The 25,747-nt window shown below is 32.2% G+C and overlaps 2 protein-coding genes and 1 long non-coding RNA gene across 3 annotated transcripts in view; 2 read left to right on the top strand and 1 right to left on the bottom strand.

Annotated features, from left to right (window-relative positions):
• Positions 1 to 25,747, top strand: part of LOC149480844 (uncharacterized) — a 104,722-nt gene that overhangs the window by 4,893 nt on the left and 74,082 nt on the right. The gene's annotated exons all lie outside the window — the stretch shown is intronic.
• The window catches only part of LOC149480853 (leech-derived tryptase inhibitor C-like), a 242,428-nt gene that overhangs the window by 211,527 nt on the left and 5,154 nt on the right, over positions 1 to 25,747 (bottom strand). The window lies entirely within an intron of this gene.
• On the top strand, positions 5,723 to 24,899 carry LOC149480854 (zinc finger CCHC domain-containing protein 24-like). Its single transcript, XM_089705778.1, has 4 exons — positions 5,723 to 5,995; positions 20,379 to 20,573; positions 22,918 to 23,082; positions 23,550 to 24,899. The coding sequence occupies exons 1-4, from the start codon at positions 5,885 to 5,887 to the stop codon at positions 23,661 to 23,663; spliced, it is 585 nt and encodes a 194-aa protein (XP_089561904.1). The 5' UTR covers positions 5,723 to 5,884; the 3' UTR covers positions 23,664 to 24,899.

Here is a 25,747-nt window from a genome sequence, read left to right as displayed (position 1 = left end):
GTGCAGTGAGTTTAATGTTTTGTGTGCATCTCAGCCTAATTTGGTGGATATTTGCTTTGATTCGTATTCAATTTTTTCTAAAAATATTGTTAATTACTTTAAATATAGTTACGTTAGTCATAAAATAAATTAACATAAGAAACGCTATGTTGATTTAGTTGGTACAATTTAAGTAAGTTTATGATATTCTAAATGAATTGTCCTTACCTATAATAGGCTATTTGACACTATAAAAAATAAATTACTTTTTTGTGTAATCCATATATATATAAGGTTTTTGAAGCGATTTAAATTAATAAATGATATAAATAATAACTTATTTATTTATAAATCGTCGAGAAAAAACATCATATTTTTTTAAATTACCACGTGACCGAAAACATCCATGATTGGCTGCATCTGCCATGACGTCACAGCTGCGTAAATAACAAGTGATCCCAACGTTTACTCACGTCGTTGCTAAATTTCGCTTTTGTTTTTGTTTCTTGTATTACTTATTTCTTGTGATTCAAGGTGTCTGTAATCAGTTTTGTCCTTTATGTGTTATTTTTGTTTGTCATGGAACCTAATTTCGAAAAAGCAGATAGTAGAAATCTACCTAAAGTGAACGCTATAATGGTTGGCATGTTCTCTAAAAACAACCCAGATTTTTACGCTCCTGAATTGAGAAATGTGTAAACAGCTACGTAAGTTAATATTTCAATCGTCATTCATTACCTTTTTAGTTAAATGTACCTACAAACATGAATCACAATAGCACAATAATTATGAAGTATACATTTTTTAGGTTATGCCCTTTGTTTTTCATTTCAGCCATCCAGTTTATAGGATCAAAATTGACGTGTTTGTATTGATTATTTTCAATATCAATACAAACACGTCATCATCAATTTATATATATATATCATTATCTTACCTCAAGCAGGTAAGTAATGAGACGATTTATACAATGTATTGCAAATAAAATAAACTGCCTACTAGGTATTCAACACCATACTTGCATCGAAGTGGTCTTCACAAAAAAATATAACTGTTTTAATTGATATATCTAATATCACTTGGATTTCAGCGAGCTAACTGACACTTTCTACGCATTTTTATATCTTTTGGAGCACATATAAATAGTTTGTCAGGGGTTTTAATAGTTGTATTTCTGCATCCAAGAACTACACACCACCTATAAGAACTCATTTTCTGGTTTTTAAACAGATTAACTTAATTATACTATAATTAAAACAAAAACGAACAATAAGTACTAGGAGCAAGTTGATGTTTACGCCGCTGTGACGTCACCATGGTCGCGAGACGCCATGTTCTTCAAAATTGTGTTTTGGCGGCATATTTGAATATCATGTTTTTATTTTCAATTTTCTCAATGAATAACTACAAAAAATTAAGAAACATGTGTTTTGTGTGCTCTATAAACGTATCTTAATAATTTGAGACAGTTTTCAAAACCTTGTCAAATAGCCTATTGGTAGATACATCCTTACCATTTATATACTTCTAGATTTAAGCTTGCAATGATTTATATGTATTTACTGTTGGTTTGGCGTAATAAATAAATAAATAAATAAATAAATAATATTATGTATTTAGAAACTTGTTTTCATATTGTACACCACTAACAAAACCCTAGCGTATTTTTTATCTGTAAGTAATAATTTTTAAACCGAGAAAGACTTGTAAAAGTATTGTTCACACCACTCACAAAGGACCACATTCAATAACCAGATGGTAAAAACAAAAAGCGAAGGATAATAAATAAAACGCAATTGTGTCTCGGATACACACGTGTTTGGGTATTGGTGAAAGTTGTGCTTTATTGAAACTTTTTAAAATTTTAAATAAGCGATTTTTGAAAAAAAAAATAATATAAGAGCCAAAATATAGTAAACTTTGTAATGGCTTTTAAAAACTGTTATTTCAATGTTTATTTACTTACTCTACAGATTATTACTTTTTTTTATATTAACTATATTCTATTTTGAATTTTTCACGATCTTTTTTATCTGTTTACATATGCCCAACCATTATTACGTTTAGTTCTCAATATTTATTGTAATACATTTATAAGTACATAGTTATTTCATTAATGTTTATCTATTTAATACGACATTATAAATAGCTCTACATATCATAAATGCTAAACAAAACCTTCATTCATGGTTGATCAAAGCCAGATTGTGATGTCAAAGGTATACAAATTAATATATCATTTATAAAACGACTATACTGTATAGTTAAACACGACATACATAATAGGTAGGTATATAAATACGGAATCTATTAAATTATTTCTTACTGAATGTTTGTAATTCAAAAAAAAAATATTATTAGAAATGAATTATCTACTTCTTATGACAGACAGGTGTGAATTAAAACTTTTTTTTATTCGAAAACCCGACCACGAAAAGTGTCTTAAAAACTTGTATACGTAGTATAGATATTATTATTAGTCTGTGGTTAAACTTAATTGTAACCCACATATAAACTCGTTAAATTTTATCAAACTATGATATTATTTTGGAGTTTCTCTACAGATAACGATTGTTATAAAGAACGATTATTATTGCTTCTATGTGATTTTCATTGTCATTATAATTCGTTCATAAATCAAAATAAATTCAATACAAGAATTTATCTCTCAAGCTAGTTCAGTCAGTTTTTATAATAATACAAATGCATTTTATTCCGTGACAGTGCTCTTACATCACGATTAATAAACTCAATTGCTGAGTATGTCCCTCTTTAATTGAGTACAATGAGGCGCTATCAACACAATAACCCGACCTCGTAAAATGCACCAGAATGTATTGAACATGTATTGAATTGTAGGTCATTCCTATTTGGCCGGGTTGCACCATGAATAGATGCTTTCTAATAGATTTTGATGGACTTGTTACGGGAGCGTGATTTTAATATTAAAGACGTTGTGCCGACGCGCTTTGTGTTCTATTGATAAAGGAATAAATCTAGCTATGATACTTATCAATATTAATTTTTTATTCATAAAAAAATCTTCAAGTTGATTTTTTTGTATTTTGCTTGCTTATTCTAAATATTTTCTATTGAAAAGTGTCCGCATAACAAAGAAAAACACAATTTTAAGTACTAATGTACTATTATTTTTAAAAAGTAATTACAACATAAGTCATGATTATAGTAAAGCCAATTCTCAGTTCAAGCAATTAACAATGGCTTATAAGTATTTTATCGTGATCCCACGATCCTATTAAAAACATAGCACTGAACACTGAAGTGATTTTCTAATCACAATCATTCCCAGTCCACGCAAAGGAATGTAACATAGACGTTTTTAGAATCCAAGTGGAATAATTATGGTCAATAAATTGGCCGCTATTTATATCGATAGCATAAATCGTGACTGCATCCAGATGCCGAATATACGTAAGGGCTATACTACCTGAATTTCATTCAATAACCGACTTCAAAAAGGTGACACGTAGATTTCCCAGTGGAACTTGTACCTACATCATATTTATGAGTGTAGCTATATGTAGAATGTAGTATGTAATCAAAAATTCTCCTAAATATTACTAAGATTCGTTGTTCTCATCATAAATTTACAGAAATAGTGAAGACAGTCAGCACTAGATTATGTTTTGGAGTGTTCACACTATAATTACAAATTAACTTTTATGATTGCGTGCAACAAAATATAAAACGTTTCCATAATGGATGTAAAGATGAACCAATTAATAAAAGTCAGCGTATTTAAAGATTCCTTTCGTCACTCAATTTTTATTCATTTTCTTATTTTGAAACAAGAATCTTATTTAAGTATTCATTCTTTGATGTTACTATAACCTCCTGATATTATTAATGGTGACATGTCGTGTTTCAGCACTCACATTAATAACTAATCTATTATATTGTAGGTAAGAAATTTTCATCATTTCAATTCTATAAAACTAAATATCAAATATATTGTAGTTACTTAAACTAAACATAATTTGGTACTTAACTTCGTTTTTACTATCATAAATAGAAAATTTATTTTAGTAGAGTATGAGTAAATTATTATAATTACGTGGCATTCATTCTACAAATTACCTATACATGTTAGTTTGATGGAAAACCAAGCTACTGAAAATCTATTGAACGAATTACGTAAAATACAAACATAAGTATCAATAAATAGAATAGAAATCAATCATTTCAGAAAAAGATACTACCGAACTTATGAGATGGTGCCATCTTTTTCACATTCAGTGTACCTACCAATAAGTTTGACAACAACTGAACGCAACACAACATAATTATTTTCATCTACATATCGCCTTCATACATAATTTCATCTACATATCGCATAAACATCCGGGCGTTATTTTGTTATAAATAACGTGTATAAAACTCGCACGGTCGCATTTCCGAGAATGCACTAGCCATACTGCCCTTCTATCACGCTCGCTAGAATGCTTGAGCGCAAATTTTTGATAAACATTGCTAGATCAAGTTGCAGACGAAAGTATGTATGCTGCGTTTTCTATGGCTTATGCAGAGGTACTCAAACTTACTGTTTTTCTTATTTCAGGGAGTCGTTATGATTTGTAAACTTGGCAAATGCTGATTGCATAAAACAAAATCATTAAAACTTGATTTTGTACAAATAAGTAATTTTTGTTGGGACCCAAACATGACACGCTTGCAAGAGAGAAAAATCCCAATTCTTTATCAGAACATTTTTGTCAAAACTGTTTTAAAAGTGTAAAAAATACATGTAAGTCGTTGTTATGTTGGATCCCAGTATCGAGGAGATTGAATATGAATCCTATTTCTGTTTACTTATTGTATACTCGATCGTGCCACAAATTTCAACAATAAATAGGACTTTTATAATATTTATCTTTATTTCCAATAAAAATGATTGAGGTATTTTTAACAAGACGCAAGAAGTTACGGATATATATTTGTATTCACAGGAAGTAAGATTACTGTAGTTCACACTACAAGCTACACATAACATAATGTTATATTACAAACTTCTCTTATCTATAAAATTAGAGTTGACCATACCAGTAGGAAGTAAGCTTTTTACAAATTTCTAAAAAAAAAGAACTAAACTAAAAAAGCTATAGACACGTTGCACGTTGCTTATTTTTTGTTAATTTGCCGAAATTCAACAAGACGACCTATATCATGGTAGGGGGGCCTGAACGAAAATATTACTCTACAGAGTCCCTGCGTCGGGTGCGCCCACATGTTTCATAGTGATGTACCGATGCTACACGATAAATTGTATTATCGATGGATAGTGTAGACAAAAAATATGGGTTAAAAGAATTGAGTATGGTTAGGACAGACAGCCCTTTATGTGTTTTCGTAAAGTTTTAAATAAGATATTAATTTTACCATAATATACTACTTTCATTGGTGGTTATATCATGAAATGATAGCCAAAGGAAACTGATTCCAGGTTTCATTTTGATAGAGTTCTGTTCTACAAAGTTGTTATAAGTTATAATAAATTTCGCCTGTTTTTATACTGTTTGGTTTTTTACAAAATATATACCTATTCTTCTTATCGTATAAACTTATCGAACAAAAAAATGTATTAAAAAGAGATTACTGACGTCACATTTTTAACTGTGTCAATTAAATAACACCGATCAACGAACTCGACAAACGAACAGCAACACGTCCCTAATCCCTACATCTCCCGTCTCAAGGAGCGGCCACAGTCACTGTTTAGACGGCGCGCGCGCATCCCGCACAACGCACGATCCAAAAATAATCTTCACCCAGCCGACCGACCGGCGCACATGCCGTGAAAACATTTTCGATTCAAGTTCGATTAAATCATCTAATTTTGTGTGATTAGTGTTGTTCGTTTATCGATAAGTGTGCCACCGATGCGGCGATGTCGCCAACCGCCCTCGGCGGAGATTTGCCTCAATGGTGCGGCAAGACAGAGGGCTGCCCCCAGGCGCTGCTCGGCTGGCTATATCTGACTCATGATCAGAACGATCAGGTATGCTTAGCTACATTGTTATGCGCATTTCCAAATATCTACATACGATTTCATGATAAAGATATAAATATATGATTTCATGGGTAAATAGGTTATAATATTTCCAATACTCTAATTCATTTACGTTCCAATTTATTAAGAAAGCGATATGTATATATGTATTGTCAGAATTAACCTAAGTTGGTTACAAAGTTTGTCTTAAAAACGAATTCTATCGAAATTAAGCGAAACTTTCGACAATTCCAAAGCTGTGCCATAACAGACATATGAATACGTTTATAGTTTATATAACATGTGTTTTTTACATCAGTTTATGTGACTAGTAAAAACACAATAAATGCTTAACAAACATGATTCACAAGGTCCCCATTTCTGAAAGCGGTCTTATCACGTGCAGATATTTCTTCCAGACAAGAGACAATGTATTAGCGAAACTAGAAATATAGATAAGTGTAATTAAGTATCAAAAACGCAATATTATGTACTTTTTAAATATGTATTATAACACACATATTTAAAAATTTTTACTATAAACATATCTACCATTGACACACACACACATAACTAGAATTAAGGAATATTTTGCTGACTTTTTTTCGATTTTAAAACATAATAAAAACAATAAAATAAAATATATGTATTTATTAACGATTTTAGATACTTATAGAGCTTGAAACCACTTTTTTACTTAATTGAATATGGGTAATACTTTTCATAAACGACACTAAATATATTTGATATACATATTTTCATTATTTACCAGACATTGTACAGTACAGTTTTTATAACTTTGATAAAAACGAATATAGGTACATAATTATGCATTTATATCATACGAACAATTTACTTATTACATGAAGAACATACATTGTTTCTCCATAAATTACGAACTTGGCCACAACACTCATATTTACGAATCCAGTGGTTCCTAAACTTTTCAACATTTATCCCCACATAATATGTAATATTATATGATACTAGCTTTCCGCCGGCGCCTCCGCCCGCGGTTTCAAAGAAAAACTCGCATAGTTAATAAAACCTATCCTATATTACTCGTGGATAATGTAGCTTTCGAATTGTGAAAGAATTTTAAAAATCGGTCCAGTAGTTTATGAGCCTATTCATAACAATCAAACAAACAAAACAAAGTTTTCCTCTTTATGATATTAGTGTAGTTAACAGCTATAGACTTAGATAAACTCTTGACAATTTAAAATTATAATATAACAAGCACGACAAGTCATTATCAAATGTAAAACATTATCTCAAGCAAATCTCTATATTTAAAAAAAATCCCTACCTACTTCCCTTGGTCACTGTTTCTCGCGTGAACGGTGGGACCGATTTCGTTAATTCTGTTCTTATAATATTCCTTGAAGAACAAGGATGGAGAGAAAACGTAATCATGTACCACGGGCAAAGCCGGGGCGGATCGTTAGTAATACATAAACAGGCATGAGATATAAAATTTCTTATTTGTTTGAGATATTATATATTCATGCATCCTTGTACACTATTTTCTGAAACAACAATATTTGGCATAATTTATCTTTCAGTTTCTAAATCATAATATTTATATCGGAAAATCTATAATTGTAATAACGGGCGCATACGAGCTGATCAATTTAAATACAGTCAATTGGGTCATGGCGGACACACAAATTAATTGTTTTTGAACATCTGACCATTCGCTTTATGAGTATGATGTTTGTCTACCAAATGTATTAAAACTATTCAATTAAATTGTGATTTTTTAATTAAATATATAAGATAAAGACTACAAGCAAACAAGCTTTTTGGAAAGGCAGACGTTAAATCTATACTAATATTATAAAGCTGAAGAGTTTGTTTGTTTGAACGCGCTAATCTCAGGAACTACTGGTCCGATTTGAAAAATTCTTTCGGTGTTAGATAGCCCATTTATCGAGGAAGGCTATATATATATCATCACGCTACGACCAACAGAAGAGGAGCGACGGGTGTGAAACCGCGCGGAGCAGCTAGTGTGTCAATAAAACTATTTGGTGTGTGAATAAAAAATATCCTCAAACTTTTACAAAACATAATTAGTAACATGCTTTTCTGAAGTAATTCATTGAATCTAAAAGATATATTATGTAATTATGATACAGATGAAGTAAATAAGATAGCAGATGGTATAAAATGATTTCATACATCTTTTTATCCTGAAAATGCCCTGAAAACTCTACATTTAGAACTTTAATGGTATAACAACTGACAATCAAAATTACACAATATAAAACAAAACCATGATATAAACAGCGGAAGAGTCAATGTAACAGACACTACCGCGTGCTACAGTGTATTAATTATAATTTAACTTTTAAATACAAAACAGTATGAGAAACACGTGGTTTCTAAAACTAAACACAACTAAAATTGAAATGTAATATGAATTACAGGGGTAGGGGGATCTTACATTGTTAAAAATAACATTAATTTCAGTTGCTCCATTTGTCAAGTTATCTAAAATAATTTATGTTGAAGGATTTTGAAGAACCACACAAGTTACATCTATACTAATATTATAAAGCTGAAGAGTTTGTTTGTTTGTTTGTTTGAACGCGCTAATCTCAGGAACTAATGGTCCGATTTGAAAAAATCTTTAGGTGTTAGATAGCCCATTTATCGAGGAAGGTTATAGGCTATATATCATAGGCAAGGTTATACATTTATCATCACCCTGAGACATAAAATGACTGTAATAAGCGGGTGATCCATTGGCGAGCAAAACCGCTGGTACGCTAACGAACTCGCGAGCCAAAGGTCTAAACCGCCAATGGAGCACTTAAAAGTCTGCGGACTTAAAGAACGGCGAATTTGCTCGCTGGCTCGTTGTGCATGCTTGAAATAGGCTATTTGACAGTATAAAAAATAAATTACTTTTTTGTGTAATCCATATATATATAAGGTTTTTGAAGCGATTTAAATTAATAAATGATATAAATAATAACTTATTTATTTATAAATCGTCGAGAAAAAACATCATATTTTTTTAAATTACCACGTGACCGAAAACATCCATGACTGGCTGCATCTGCCATGACGTCACAGCGGCGTAAATAACAAGTGATCCCAACGTTTACCCACGTCGTTGCTGAATTTCGCTTTTGGTTTTGTTTCTTGTATAACTTATTTCTTGTGATTCAAGGTGTCTGTAATCAGTTTTGTTCTTTATGTGTTATTTTTGTGTTGTCATGGAACCAAATTTCGAAAAAGCAGACAGTAGAAATCTACCTAATGTGGACGCTATAATGGTTGGCATGTTCTTTAAAAACAACCCAGATTTTTACGCTCCTGAATTGAGAAATGTGAAAACAGCTACGTAAGTTAATATTTCAGTTGTCATTCATTACCTTTTTAGTTAAATTTACATACAAACATGAATCACAATAGCACAATAATTATGAAGTATACATTTTTTAGGTTATGCCCTTTGTTTTTCATTTCAGCCCTCCAGTTTATAGGATTGACGTGTTTGTATTGATTATTTTCAATATCAATACAAACACGTCATCATCAATTTATATAATATATCATTATCTAACCTCAAGCAGGTAAGTAATGAGACGATTTATACTATGTATTGCAAATAAAATAAACTGCCTACTAGGTATTCAACACCATACTTACATCGAAGTGGTCTTCACAAAAAAATATAACTGTTTTAATTGATATATCTAATATCACTTGGATTTCTGCGAGCTAACTGCAACCACTTTCTACGCATTTTTATATCTTTTGGAGCACATATAAATAGTTTGTCAGGGGTTTTAATAGTTGTATTTCTTCATCCAGGAATTACACACTATCTATAAGAACTCATTTTCTGGTTTTTAAACAGATTAACTTAATTATACTATAATTAAAACAAAAACGAACAATAAGTACTAGGAGCTAGTTGATGTTTACGCCGCTGTGACGTCACCATGGTCGCGAGACGCCATATTCTTCAAAATTGTGTTTTGGCGGCATATTTGAACATCATGTTTTTATTTTCCATTTTCTCAATTAATAACTACAAAAAATTAAGAAACATGTGTTTTGTGTGCTCTATAAACGTATCTTAATAATTTGAGACAGTTTTCAAAACCTTGTCAAATAGCCTATTCTAAGTCCGCGGTCCAGAAAACCGCCAGTGGATCAGGCGAGCCGGCGAGTAGTGTTGCCAACGTAGGCGAATTTTCGCCATTTAGGCTACTCAGAACGAGAATCGGCGACGAAAAAATCTGAAAGGCGACTGGTCGCCGATTAGGCTACTCTAGGGAAAAATTTTTGAAGTGAAACTTCTTTATCGGGGTTAGAAAAAAATTTAGATTTTAAATAGAACGTTTTTATCGGGACAGGTCACGCCGCACGGTTATTATTATTATAATTTAATATAATAAAAAAAATACTTAATTGTACTTTTTTTGGACGGATTTTCTGGAAATTTAATTCTATTACCACAAATTTATGCCCTCGACTTCACTTTTACTAACTCATTTTGAAACTAGATTATACGTCGTTTAAAATGATGGCCTAATATAAACAAATTGTACATGTTAGGTCTATTATATAAACAAATTAAAAAAAATGTGTGCGTGTGCTAGTGTACACACGTAAAAAGTGAAACTTCTTTATGACCTTATTTTTCAAAAAATAATTTACTATATGCAACTTTACAGAAATACGTCGAATCACGCGTGGTAGGGATAAGAAAAAGATGGCGCGTAACGGAAAAATGTCACGCGTAACGAAAAAATGTTACACTAAATTTTTTTCCAACCCCGATAAAGAAGTTTCACTTCAAAAATAAAAAAAAATATGTAGTTTTTAAAATGTTAACGTTCATTTCAATAAGAGAGTTCATGTCCTAGAATCGGACACAGGCCGTTTTTGGAATTTTGGAATTTATGGTCGAAGCTTTACGCAGACGCCAGATATTAGTAAAATTATTTGACTCCCGTCTATTTTGACGTTGTATTTCAATTAACCGATTAATTTACTAGTACTTGGCTGAAAAAAATACTCCAATATATTTAATTTTCATTCAAAAACAATCCACTCGAACACGCATATTTTTGTAAATTTTTTTTTTAAATTGCTCTAAATACAGCTTTTTTTTTTATTGGGACTAGGGAAGCGCTTGACCACAACCTCGCCTGATGTTAAGCTGAGTTGTGGTCTGAGATGGAACGCGCTTCCCTAGAAGGTACCTTCACTCTTCACTTCAAGACCCCCTTATTGTACTCGTCGGGGAACACAGAACACAGGAAGCAGTACAGTCCCTCGCGGTTCGGATAAAAAATGAACTTAAGCTTAAAATGAACTCGCGCCACAGTATTACAATATACATTATCGTAATACTGCGGTCGCGCTCAGTGACGCGGACGGCCGGCTGGTACTATTAGTCAGTTCAATAAAGAAACGAATCTTCAATGGCGGCCAAAGCTGACTTTGACAGATGGTAGGATCAGCAAAAAAGAAAATAAAAATAACGTAAATTGATAATTATTTTATTAATTATTTCAAATTGTTTGTTGGTTGTTTTTTGTTATTGTATTTGTGTATTTATATGAATTATCATATTTACGTATACAGAATGTAATAAAATCCCCATAATACTTGTAATATGCCCATAAAACTGAACAACTTTTCCCAAAGAACATATTTTGTCAAATTCCAATAAAACATTATTTACTTTCGCAAATGCATAATTGTCATTGTAAATTTATGATAAAAACTATTATAGGGAAAATCAAATACATTTTAGTAATTTTATATTTCCATTTTTTTTTGCATACCGTACGGCCGTGTGTGAGCGAGAGGGAATGATAAGCGCCGCCATTGAAGATTCGTTTCTTTAAAGAACTGATTAATACCTATATTATTCTTGCTCTGTGCCATGTCCGCATGTCTGTGGCCGCGGCCGGTAGGTACGCGTTGAACGGGAGTAACGCCACGCTCATAGCGTGTTCTAAAGATGGCTTATGTCTATTTATCACACTAAAACATATTATAAACTAGCTGCGCTCCGCGGTTTCACCCCCGTGGCTCCGCTCCTGTTAGTGTTAGGCTTTAGCGTGATGATATATAGATAAATATCATTATAGCCTATAGCCTTCCTCGATGAATGGGCTATCTAACACCGAAAGAATTTTTCAAATAGGACCAGTAGTTTCTGAGATAAGCGCGTTCAAACAAACAAACTCTTCAGCTTTATAATATTAGTAAGTATAAATAAATTGATGAAAACTACATTTTATTTTATTCATATTGATATTTTGGTGTTTGGGCTACTTTAGGCTACTACAACTGAAATTCGGCGATATTAGGCTACTTCATGCATGAAAAACGGCGACATTAGGGCCAGTTCTGTTGGCAACACTGCCGGCGAGCCTACAGTCTTTTTGCGACTTTCGTGTAGACCGCACGCGCTGCGTCTAGCTACAAAAATGGATTTACGCTCGTTTCGTCGCGAGTTTGTGTCGGAATTTATAAAATGTTTTTAGGAACATGATTGTCTATGGAAGTACATCAGCAGAGACTATAAAAATAAATTGCTAAAAACTTCCGCGTACAATAAACTTTTAGAGATCTACCAAAAAAATGATTCCAACGGTACAATATCTGATATTAAAAACACCATTCAATATCTGCGTCTTTTCTTCTTTTTTTGTTCTTTCTCCTGATTTAAAAGTACCCCCAAGTAACACGCCATGACTTCGCCAACGATGAGAGTAAACTGTTTGGTACGCTAATGGATCACCAACGCGAGTCGACGAGCCAACGAGTCAACGATCTAAACCGTCGGCTCGTCGGCTCGCCAGTGGATCACCCGCTATAGTGTTATATGGAAAATTAGTAGTGAACTACTTCTTAAAGCTCTACCATTAAATGCGAAAGTACCTACCTACTTAGTTTAGTATTTACGCTGAAACAGATACACGTACAAACATACTTATTACTTACACAATATATAAACAAGCTAAAATCGTTACCCTCTCGGGTTCGCCGTAATCAGGTAAAAATAGAAAGCTTTAGATAGTACAAGGACTTTCCGGAACATTTTTATACAAGTTTATATCTAAACTAGCTTTCCGCCCGCGGCTTCGCCCGCGTTTTCAGAGAAAAACCCGTTCCCGTAGGATTTCCGGGATAAAACCTATCCTATGTCCTTTCTCGGGTATCAAAATATCTCTATACCAAATTTCATGCAAATTGGTTCAGTAGTGGCGTGATTGAGTAACAGACAGACAGACAGAGTTACTTTCGCATTTATAATATTAGTAAGGATTACTCCATGCTATCTACCTACACTTATCATATATGAACCTATATAATACAATATGCAATATTTAGTAATGATTCAATGTAACATATTATCTACCAATTATGTAATACTAGCTTTGCTCTAGGGTTTTGCATTGCTTCGTTCCATGGATATTTATTATTTATCATGATGATATACAGCGTATATTATTCTTCCTCAATAAATGGGCTATCTAACATTGAAATATTATTTTCTTCCTGATTTTAGCGCGATCAAACAAACAAACTCTACATCTTTATAATATTATTATTTAAATACGTATAATACCTATATATGTATCTACGTAAGTCGAAAGTTCATATCGCGTATGAAAATTAAAACACGTTTATACACATATTACTATAATCAGTAATTTATTTAATTACTTCTACGAATTTTTTCTACTTTATATCAAGAAATCTGTGAGTTCCGATTATTTTTTTATTTGACGCATTTTGTTTTAAAAATCTGCATGATCCCGAATTGAGTATTTGAATTAAATTTTTTTTTGTGATAAATGGAAAGATTATATATTAGTTTTATAACAAAACTGTTTTTATTTTTATTTTTTTTGCAATAATTCAAAAGTTATTTCAAAATAAATATTATTCTTTGAATCCAGTACCGAAGACACGCCGACAACTCCCGAAGCGTCACCCGACCGCGTGTGACGTCACAATGTTAGTTTTCACTCATTGCAGTTGGTAGAAAATTAAATATAGTTTGAAAAACTAAACAGGATAAAAAGATAAATTCATGAAATTATTGTATTGTTACCGGGTTTTTATAAGTATACAAAATTTAAATTAAATCCGTCGGTTTATAGTGGGTCTAAATCGAATCGAAAGGAGAATTGGTTACATACAAACATATGTTTTAAGCTGATCCTGGCGATCCTTATCAGGATAAATTTATGATATTATTGTATTGTCATCGGATCTAGATAAGTGTTCAAAATTTGAACAAAATCCGTCGGTTTTAAGTGGGTCAAAATCGAGTCGAAACTTCGAAAGGAGTCGGTTACATACAAACATACAGGTGAAGCTAATAAAAGCGTGTTAATAATAAATACAGTGATCTATTTAATTTTGTTGTCATTATTAAATTACATATTAATTATATTAATTATTGTTAATTATATTATTTAAATTTATATAAAAAATGGCGAACCTCAAAAGTTATCGTTTTGTACCATTATGTACGAATACTACAAAGGCAACTCCTGACAAAAATCGGTGATCATAAATATATCAACATCAAGAATATTATTCGTAACTAACTAACTAATTCGGAACCAACTAACAAATCGTATGTAAACGCTATGTACTGCAGTTAATAATAGCTATAACATTATGACGTCACAACTGTGGTGACCAGTCATGGCGCGTTTTTAGTCACGTGATTCTAACTTAAATTTCATCAATTTTTAATTGCTTATAATTAACGGAAAAAAAATTTTTTGAAGTTATTTGCATTAAATATCAATATTATTGATAATAAAGTTTCAAAATACATAAAAAAAATCAATAATTTTTTTTAATTCAAATACTCAATTGTTGGACAATTCCTGAAAATCTGTTTACTATAGCAGAGGTAATACTAACAATATAGAATTAATGGGGTAATTAAACTAAATCTAATGTTTATCGTAAACCGTTCTTTAAATACACATCCCCATTTACGATTTAAGAATAATATACTACCTAGCTGTCTATATCTGCCCCCCTAGTCAAGTGGCTTTCTGTTAGCGTAGCGTTCAATAGAATAGACTACGACGCGAATGTATGAGATTGACGTAACCTGTAGATACGTTTATCTACAGCCTACGTCAATCTCATACATTCGTAGTCTATTCTATTGAACGCTACGCTAACAGAAAGCCACTTGACTAGGGGGGCTGTTAAGGAATTAAAAAATATAGATTTAGGTACATACAATATTATAAACGATATAGTTTATATGTTTAAATATTACAGTAAACAATTTTGTAAACAGGGAGTTTACAAAATTGTTTTGGAAGGTGAGATAAGGACATAAGGGCCCGTAGACAAAGTAACAATTAAAAAACGATAACGAAGTTAGAAAAGGAAAAATGTATGGGATTGACATTAGATAGACCACGTGATCTAACGCGGCGTATGTCAATCCCATACATTTTTGCCTTTTCTAACTTCGTTATCGTTTTTTAATTGTTACTTTGTCTAAGGCCCAAGGTAATAAGCTAGACGACGCGGTTGGCGCAGTGGTAAAGCATAGAGTAAAGTAATACTGTGGGAAAGTAACTGCCTACTGAGCCGACGGTCCCGGGTTCGATCCCCGGTCAGGGCAAATATTTGTGTGTCTCAATTATTTGTTCTTGGGTCTGGGTGTTATCTATATATCTATGTATTTATTAAATATTATATTTATCGTCGCCTAGTACCCACAACACAAGCCTTAATTAAGCTTACTGTGGGACTAGGTCGATTTGTGTAATAATGTCCTATAATATTTACATTTACAAAAATAAGGTAAGTTAAGACAAAACTGGATTGTACGATAGTACCTTCTCATAACAGTTAATATAATTGCAAAAGTTTCAGTCATAATTAACCAATACACATTACTTATTTTACTTCCACTACAAATCGCTAGAGGCGCTATATAATTTACATACAAAAACTAAAAGATTGTGTACAAGCAAATACCTGCTTACAAAGGTCGATTACCTTCTACTAATTTAGTGTACTTCCACAGTCAGGTAATAGACATGTGGTAACACCACGTGTTATAAGTAGATGGTTTAAATTTAGCCAGTACAAGTACATATTTACTCTACACTTAACAGTACTGTAGATTATAAAATTACGTATACATAGATTTAGGTAGCCCGTATCCTTTTTCTCTTACTTCAAACTCAAATATATATTTATTCAATAGACCACTTCTAGAAGCACTTTTGAGTCGTCATAACTCATAACATAGTTTTACCATTTATTATGATTTATTATATTCTTATTCGTAGTAACTTTAGTCATTACAAAGAAGAATAATGCCTCATCTATAATTAAAATTATAAAGCTGAAGTCGAGTTTGTTTGTTTGAACGCGCTAATCTCGAGAACTACTGGTTCGATTTGAAAAATTATTTCGGTGTTAGATGCTCATTCATCAAGGAAGGCTATAGGCTATATATTATCATCTCGCTAAGACCAACAGGAGCTGAGCGCTGCGGGAAAAACCGCGGAGCACAGCTAGTAAGAAATAACAGTAACGTAGCTTAATTTTTCTCAAATCCACAGTAAATGAGAATAAATAAAATTGAGTTTTTTAGCATGAGTTGAATATGAGTTAGTTTAATTTGATCCCAAACCAAGTTAACAATAACATGGCTGATCAGCGTCGTGTTACCACTGTCAACATCCCGTGCTTTTGATCTTCAACACTTGTGATACATAACACCTGATGGTTATGTTTAGTTTTAGGGCCGATTTTTCAATGCTTGGATAAAACTTATCCGTCCAATAAAGTATTACACGATAATATTAAAATGTCACGTAAACCGTCAAATACGGGCAATTAGAATACGTTTTTAAAATGGTAGTTTTATACATTATTCGACGAATAAGTTTTAACCAAGGATTGAAAAATCAGCCCTTAATTAAATATTTCAGCTGTTTGGTTAATAAGATACTTTGTATAAATGAGCATGAAAGTGGAGCGGTAAAAGAAACTTTGCTTGATGGTGTGGATGAGTTATCTGATATATCCATACTAATATTATAAATGCGAAAGTAACTCTGTCTGTCTGTCTGTTACTCAATCACGCCTAAACTACTGAACCAATTTGCATGAAATTTGGTATGGAGATATTTTGATACCCGAGAAAGGACATAGGCTACCTTTTATTGCGAAATATGTACCACGGGCGAAGCCGGGGCGGACCACTAGTTTTAAATAAAACTTATTAATCTAAAAATAATAGAGACGTGATTTGTGGGATCGATTTATCTATAAAAAAATATTGTGCTGTAGTTTTGCTTTATTTGAAGATATTTTTAAAATAATTTGGAAAATCCAAAAGTGCACGCCTCATATTTTTTTTTTAATAAATATTTATTAATTATTATTTTTGTTTATTTAATAACAATTAAACCACATCGAATCAGACCCTGAAAAATGAAAGGGTTCTATTCCTGAGCATACTCAAGCGTAAGAGAAAAAAAAAGACTCGATTAGTAAAGTATTTCGGTCGCTATCGTGTTAACAAGAAAAAGGATCCGCACATACAGACACACGGACGTCCAAGACAGAACTTTTTTAAACTGTTTTATAACTAGTTTAAATAACAAAAATGACATCAAAAATATCATGAACGTTAAAAATAGTGTTTTTTCTTAATATGTGTGTGTATGTATTATCTTACAAGTGCAATGTATGATACATAAAGACATTTTAAGTTTGAAAAATCAGATGTTTTGCGCGAAGTGACAGTAGTACCCACCTCAACGCTTCGCTTATGAGGCGTGCAATATTTATGAATATGAACGGCTTCGTTAGGGATATACCTACATAATAGTGGTGGTTGTCAAATGGTTGTACTCGAGGTCGTAGGTTTGGGTTAGTTAAAATTTAGATTATAGATGTTGATTTCATTGTGTTATGTGAATAATTAAACCGTTTTCGTAGCTATTATTGATTATATAACACCAGGTTAAACATAACATTATTAAAATAGATTATTTAATTTAATAGTACAAAAGTTGACATCAACTTCCTTAGTTTGTTTGCATATAAAAACGTTTTACATAAAAATTATACTGATAAGAATAATGTTTTCTGATTAGAATTTACACTACGATTAGAAGCTATAATTTGATACAACTCAAAAACGCATGTTGTATTTGCCTGTAATTGGATCTACATCTTGCTATGCATGCTAATTATGTCACATACTCAAAATATATTATAAATATAAGATGTACATCTGTTGGCAAATCAAATAAATAAAATAAAATAAAAAGTAAATTAACATGCGGATATTTTGGAAAACACGACGATTAACATTGTTTTTATAAAAAAAGCGGAATAGCTGTATGTTACGGAATAATTTCCATACCCAATCATAACTTACAGCAATTTATTAAACAATCTACAAACTTCTTATTTATCGTTGATAAATTATAATCTAACGTTCAGAAACGTAAACTTTACGGTAGTTATCTAACTCTTACTAATATTATAAATCTGAAAGTTTGACATAAATATGTAAAAATTGCTGATCTAAAGATATTTGTTTTTTCACGTATAAACTTCTCAACAATGGTTCAGCTGAAATTTGCAGATAGAAACCTGAAATAACAAAACAACTTAGAAAAACCGCGGGTAAAACTATTCTAGTTATATAATTATTAACTAGCTTTTCGCCCGCGTTTTCAAAGGAAAACCCGGATAGTTCCCGTTCCCGTGGGATTTCCGGGATTAAACCTATCCTATGCGTTAATCCAAGTTACCCTCTATATATGTGCTAAATTTCATTATAATCGGTTCAGTAGTTTATGCGTGAAAACCATACATACATACATACAAACCTTTCCTCTTTTTAGTATTGATTTACATTTATGCACGTCTAACTTACGTATAGGTATCATTAAAAACATGCATTTTTTAAAAAGAATCTTTGTCAATGACTATCAGAAACTATTTTACATCCCACACACAGTCCATACTCCATACATATAGGTTTGTTTAATTATATAAACATTAGAGGAAATTCATAAACAATCTTGATAGAAGAATGTATGTATGTAGAGTAAAGACCGGCGGTAGAGTCATATGAATGTGAAAAATCGAAGAAGATGTGAAAAAAGCTTTTCTGATTATAAAACTAATCGAATCTTACAAATATCACCCACATACGGAAATTAAATGGGTCAAAACGTCACCTATTATTCTGACCAACTGTTCTTCAACGAAAAACCAGAAATAAATCGAATAATCACACATCAAGCGTCTTTACGGGAAGCTAACGGAAACGAACGGAAATTACAAAATACATAGGTACTTACAAAATACATAGGTAGATCTTCGAATGGAAAACGTCACAAATTTAAAAAGGCAAGTTCCATAAAAAAAATCAATAGGCATCTATAATAATTATAGCCCATTGAAGCATTAGCCCATGAATTAAAACATTATAATGTGACCATAATGTATCGCCAAATTTTAATTTTTTTTAAGTCGTTATTTTTGTAAATTGTTAGTTTTGTACGCGCATTTTTTATACCGCAAAACTTATTATTTCTGATAAACGGTGTACCACATAATATGTGGTACACCGTTACTTATATTATAAGTAGTAGGTACATCAAATAAATGCGAAAGTTTGTGAGGATGGATGTGTGTGTAGGTAGGTACTGTTTATGTTACCTACAATTAAATTGTAACCGATTACTTACCTACAATTAAATTTAGCACACATATAGATTTTAGCTTGGATTAACTTTGAAAACGCAGGCGAAGCCGCGGGCGGAAAGCTAGTCTTGTATAATTCTTAGCGGATGAAACTACTACCATTACGCATTCTAATCCATGTAACACATGCGTATGACCAAAGCATCGTACAGCTGTTATATTTATATCGCGTTGATCTGTGAAATTAATTAGAGCATCACGGTGAGATGAGGTCGTTGTAAAAATTATTTTAATAGATAACATTCCGTTGGATGCGAAAATATTATAATTGTATTAGAGTATAATTGTATTAGAGTATAATTGTATTAGAGTATAAAAATAGGTATACATAATGTATTGAGCACAATCTAATATTCGCAATACCACTTAATGCGCAAATTTCTGGAAATATTCGTTAGGTATTAATTGTTACCCTTTCTATTATTTTGATCCTTATTTAATCAATCTTCTTTATGTCTATAATATTATAGTTTTGGACTTGAAAGTGTTGTCAAATAGCATGCATTCATTTCGGTTCATTATCTTATTTTCCCCTTAATCAAAAAGGGACTTCTTTCAAAATCACATTTCCCTACTTTTCAACTAGATGTCACTACTATCATTTATGTCATTTCAGTGGGTACCCGGCTCAGTATGGGGTCCGCTGCCCACAGCAGCTACCGGGACAGCCCAGCCGCCAGCAGACGACACCAGCTCACTAGCGGAGCAGCTGGCGGCCCTGTCCCTGCGGCGACCACCTCGTCCTCCGCCCCCGGCCTACATGTGCCACTTGTGCTTCAAGAAAGGACACTATATTGGAGATTGTCCACAGGTGAGCAAGAGAAGCACCAGCCTCTTCAACAAAACTAACATTTTTATGCAAGAATTAGCACTAGCATAAAAATGTTAGTGATAACTAAGATTTTTACGCCAGAACTGATGAAAAAATGCTTTGCCTGAAAGCGATCACGTGATGGGTAGTAAGTTACAGTTTCACACGTCTTTAGAAAGGCTTTTTTACACACGCATAAGTACACGTACATACTTTCATATATTATGGAGATATTTTTTGCTATGTATTCTCAATTTAATAAACGCATCTTTATTATTTGTAAAATAGAAAACAAGGACATAAACAGTTTAGTACCACAATTCCGTCAAATTATTTACCAATTTATCACCAAATAGGTTTTCTATTTCCGCGCTTTAGATCCAGCGGGCAGCTTGCCAAATACGTTTTATTTTTACATATTTTTCTATTCAAAGGAATTTTTAATGGAACTATGTGTCAAGATCACGCTTGATCTTAATTGTTTACTACCAGGATAGACGGACAGACTGACAGACACACTGTCAAAATCCAATGAAATAAAGAACATCTAAAGACGTAGAATCACATTCGCGAGAGCAACGAAAAATAGTGCTATAAAAACCTAAATATACGAACTATCTAAAACTTTTAATAAAAATTTCAAGCAACTGTACCTAACCCATTTGTTAACATTATAAGTACTTCAATCTTTAAGAGGCCCAAGGATAAAGTCATAACAGTGAATGGCGAATGCTACAAGTGCTGAAATATGTATTGAATATACATTTAAATGTTGGACATTATAAGTGATTAAAATAAGAAAAGTACGACAAAATATCACCACTTCATTCTCTAATGTCAAACTGTCAAACTTCCCGCCAAAAAATGACTAACATTTTTAATCTATGCCCGTAGAACGATACGTTTAATTTTGTATCGTTTAAATAGTAATTTATGGGCTCTCCAATTTTCTGAGAGGTTCAAGTGTCGACTATAATTTATTGCTTCGAGTTCAGGTTTACGGTGCAAACTTAAAATAACAAACCTCTTTGTTTTGATTTCTATCGTACATTGAAACGTTTGAATGCGATTAGACTAAACAATTCTAAACTGAAGTGGCTTACTCTCAAAAGCCACCCGTTACATTGAAGTGGCTTGCTTTCTTTGCGGCACATAACAATAATATGTAATTTGTAACTAGGAATAAATAAAATGAGTTCTTTCATTAAGATATAAAACATACCTACTTACATGGACGTATAAAAAAAGACGGACGGTATATCGCCTAAACATTGAGTGAAGCCTAGTAATGGCGGCGAAACATCCATGTGTGTGTGCCATGTTGCCATGGCAACAGCTGTGTTGATGACAATGGCGGCTGTATTTTTTTCTATAAATTTTGCCGTAATAATTTTGTCATTAAAACATAAAAGGAATAACTTGCTTCCCAGTGGAATGTAATCCCTTGTGTTTTGTTATTTAAAATTGTACTGTTGCGACACCATTTACCACGCAAGACGGCATTTTAAATATTTTTTGTGAAACAGTGACGCAGTTAATCAGTCGGTAGTTCACGACGTAATGGCGGCCGACTAGCTTACTATGGTGAGAGTGTGTGCGTGTTTATTGTCTTTACACGATCGCTAGCTTACTATGGTGGCTTCACGTTGTTTGTTCGTAATACGGTGTCCGTCTTTTTTTATACGTCCATGCCTACTTATAACAGAAACTATAACAGATATCACAATTTCTACAACATTTTTTCTTGGAACTCATTTGGAACTATGTACCTACATATATTTTATTGGTATAAAATTAACATTAATTGAGGTTTATTAAATATTGAGTCTAAATATTATGTATTTATTGAGTTACTTGGGTATAATTATGATACCTGAGTAACTCAAACCAAGGACAGTAGGATTTTAAGCCGTAAACATAGCCTTAAGATGCTACTGTCAGATTTAACTTATAGAACCATTTTAGAATACAAACAGCTGTTATTAAATTATACAAGCGCCTAAAATAATAAACGCACAAACAATTATTGACGTGTTTACCGAAAACATTGCAATACAATGAGAATAGAATGTTATGTTTACCATAGATTCATAACACAAATAGAGGCCGCCCAATTTCGGTCGCATCAGCTAAATTCGATTTTGATTAGCCAAGAGTTTTTCATGCACTATAGGTATCCGGTATCCGGACAATAGTTCACCCGTAGGCAAAATTAATGATTTAAATTTTAAATATAGGCATGGGGGGATTTTTAGATTATAATTACCGATAATAGGTTTCGATAAGAGGTTTTTTAAACACAAGCTTTTCACATTTACATAATATTATTTATAAAAATTTCCAGGCCCGTCCGAAAGGCGAAGGCCTAACCCCGTACCAGGGCAAGAAGCGCTGCTTCGGCGAGTACAAATGCCCCAAATGCAAGCGCAAATGGATGAGCGGGAACAGCTGGGCCAATAATGGACAGGAGTGCATCAAGTGCCGGATCAACGTGTTCCCACACAAACAGGTAGAAATGCACACATATATAAAAATGCTTGATTTGTTTATGGAAACTTCTTTAGGCGCATTGAGAGCAAAATTTCAAGGTCGCTTCATGGTAATGTCGTCACTTCATGGAGACTACTCAACTCAATTGAGGGTCTGATTATAGTTGATATAGCTTTTTTGCCTCACGTTATCAGATATACATATACAGATTACATCAATTTTAAGGCTATGTTGAAAACATACTGTCCGTCTTTATGTATAATACCTATGTCTTTTTGAAACAAGGCAATAAGAAAAGAAAAGAAGAACTTACATCAATAATTAGTTTAAAAATTACAGATTCACCATCAAGCCAAGGTACAATATAAGGTTATCTTCATAAAACCAAATAAATCAATAGTCATTTCAAATACAAAATCATCCTATACACGACTATTATATACTCAAATTGAAAACAAGTAACTGATTAATGTTCTCAAATTCCAGAGGCCTCTCGAGAAACCCGACGGGTTGGACGTCAGCGACCAGTCGAAGATACACCCACAGCATCTCTGCCAGAAGTGCAGATCCTTGGGCTATTACTGTCGACGGGAATATTAATCAAAGTACAGGAAACTTTTATTATCAAAGACAGTAAAAGGAAGAATTGAGGAGACATTTTAGGCAAGCACGCTCTAACGGTGCATTTTCATCAAACAAACATAGAGCTAGAGCAAGTGCTTCTTTCGTGATCTATAAGTGTAAACTAAAATGAAAGAATGCTCTACGCCGGTTCATACTAAAATAATTTGTCTTAGTGGGGTTAGAATGAGCATTTGCTCCTTTGGTGTAAATGCACTGTTATTTATTAGACCACAGCTCACCGTGGTCAGCGTTTCCCTTTTAAAACCAAAAAAATAAAATTATTTGGATTAAAGTTTTCAAAACTTTCTAAATATTTCATTACAAATAGTAAAATAATATTGCCAATGTCAATTTATTATATTACTCGGGTATGGGCGAGTTAAGATTTTACAAGTAGGTACCTATATGTTAAAAAGAAGCCAAATTTTAAACCAAAATACGTACATTAAAAAAGTATTTTTATGTATATTCTGATGAATATAGAATAGTTCAAAGTATGTTTTCATCGACATTATAATATATAAAATATAATTAACCAAAAAAATCAGATTATTTTATTCGATAATCTTCATAGATTTAAGCTATTTTTGATATTTCGCTACCAAAGTATCTCTTTATTATCAAGAGTGTTTTTATAGTTTCTTATAGAATGACAGAGGTTTTAATATAATTTTAGGTCATAAGTCTACGATATATTATGCCATTTTACTCAATAAGAAATTTGGTGTAAGAAATTTGGTGTATTCTTTCAATAGATGGCGCTACTTCGCATGCAATCTTCATGCAATCGTAATGTTATTCATACAACAGCGACTATTATAAATTCGTCCCGGCTTTGTCCGGGTTAACCCGGTACGTTGTTTATAGAATATAAGATAGTGACATAGGCTATATACAGAATAATGTAGCTAACTATTTGGTAGTTAAATAATTTTTCCCAGCAGTCCAATAGTTTCGGAGGTTATTCACTTCAATTCGTAATCAAACATTTCTTCTGTATAATATAGTATGTATGTAAGTAATGGTATTTAATCGGTTTTAAACTATAATTACTAACTCTCAAATTAACTTGAATTTTGGAAATATTTCACTTATTTATTGTTATAAATACAATAAACCAATAATACAAAAATAATATTATCACAATACGTAGAAGTAGCGCCATCTTGTAGAAATTTTACCGCTTTTCCTATTGAAAAAAATATAATTATAACGTCATATTATTATTACTATATAATTAGAGGTTTATATATTTTAATACTCAAATAAACGAGATTATAAAATATATTACTATTCGTTACTGGTATATTATGAAATGTATATTTCGTTATAGTTACTTAAAGTTACTTAAAAACATATTATATTAATTAAATTAATGTATAACATATCTCCAGGGCATTGAACTTATTAATTATATTGATATTATGTATATTTCGATAAATTTTATGAATTCCATCTGATGATTAACTGTCCATATATTACTAATATTTTGGTGTATAGAATAGATTCTGAGTTAGATTGCTAATAAGTTTTGATCACTATAGATTATTATAATTTATTAATTCTATAAGAACATTGCATAGAATCTTTTCGAACGCGCAAAGAAGCTCTACGCAGCGCCTGTTTACACAAAAAGTATTTGACATAGTGGGGTTAGAATGAGTTCTCTCGTTTGATGTATATGCACCACTACAGGAGGACGTGAAAATTATCTACAACATATATAATCATTACACCCTTCTTTGTTTCGATATTATTATATATCCTACAAAAACATCTTACATAAATGTTATATCTTTAAAATTTAAAACATTTATGACTCATGTGTGTTTTTACACCATTATTCATTTTATAATATCATAATTAGTTAAGTTTAATATAAACAATATCGGTTTATGTATATTTGAGGTTTTCAAATAACTCTTCAGATTAGAGCGGTATCCGCTACCGCCGTGGGTTATGGGTAGCGGTATCCCGATGGCACGCGAACTCACGCACTTAACTCTCTTATAGAGTATATTATTATAGAGACTCTAATCGCATACCGATCGATATACTCC

The sequence above is a fragment of the Colias philodice genome, chromosome 17 (assembly GCF_061535455.1).
Source record: "Colias philodice isolate Cphi_HAF_F1 chromosome 17, ilColPhil1 Martin Lab GWU primary, whole genome shotgun sequence".
NCBI lineage: Eukaryota > Metazoa > Arthropoda > Insecta > Lepidoptera > Pieridae > Colias > Colias philodice.
Note: the sequence above shows the minus strand (reverse complement) of the source record. Positions and strands in the feature narration are given on the sequence as shown.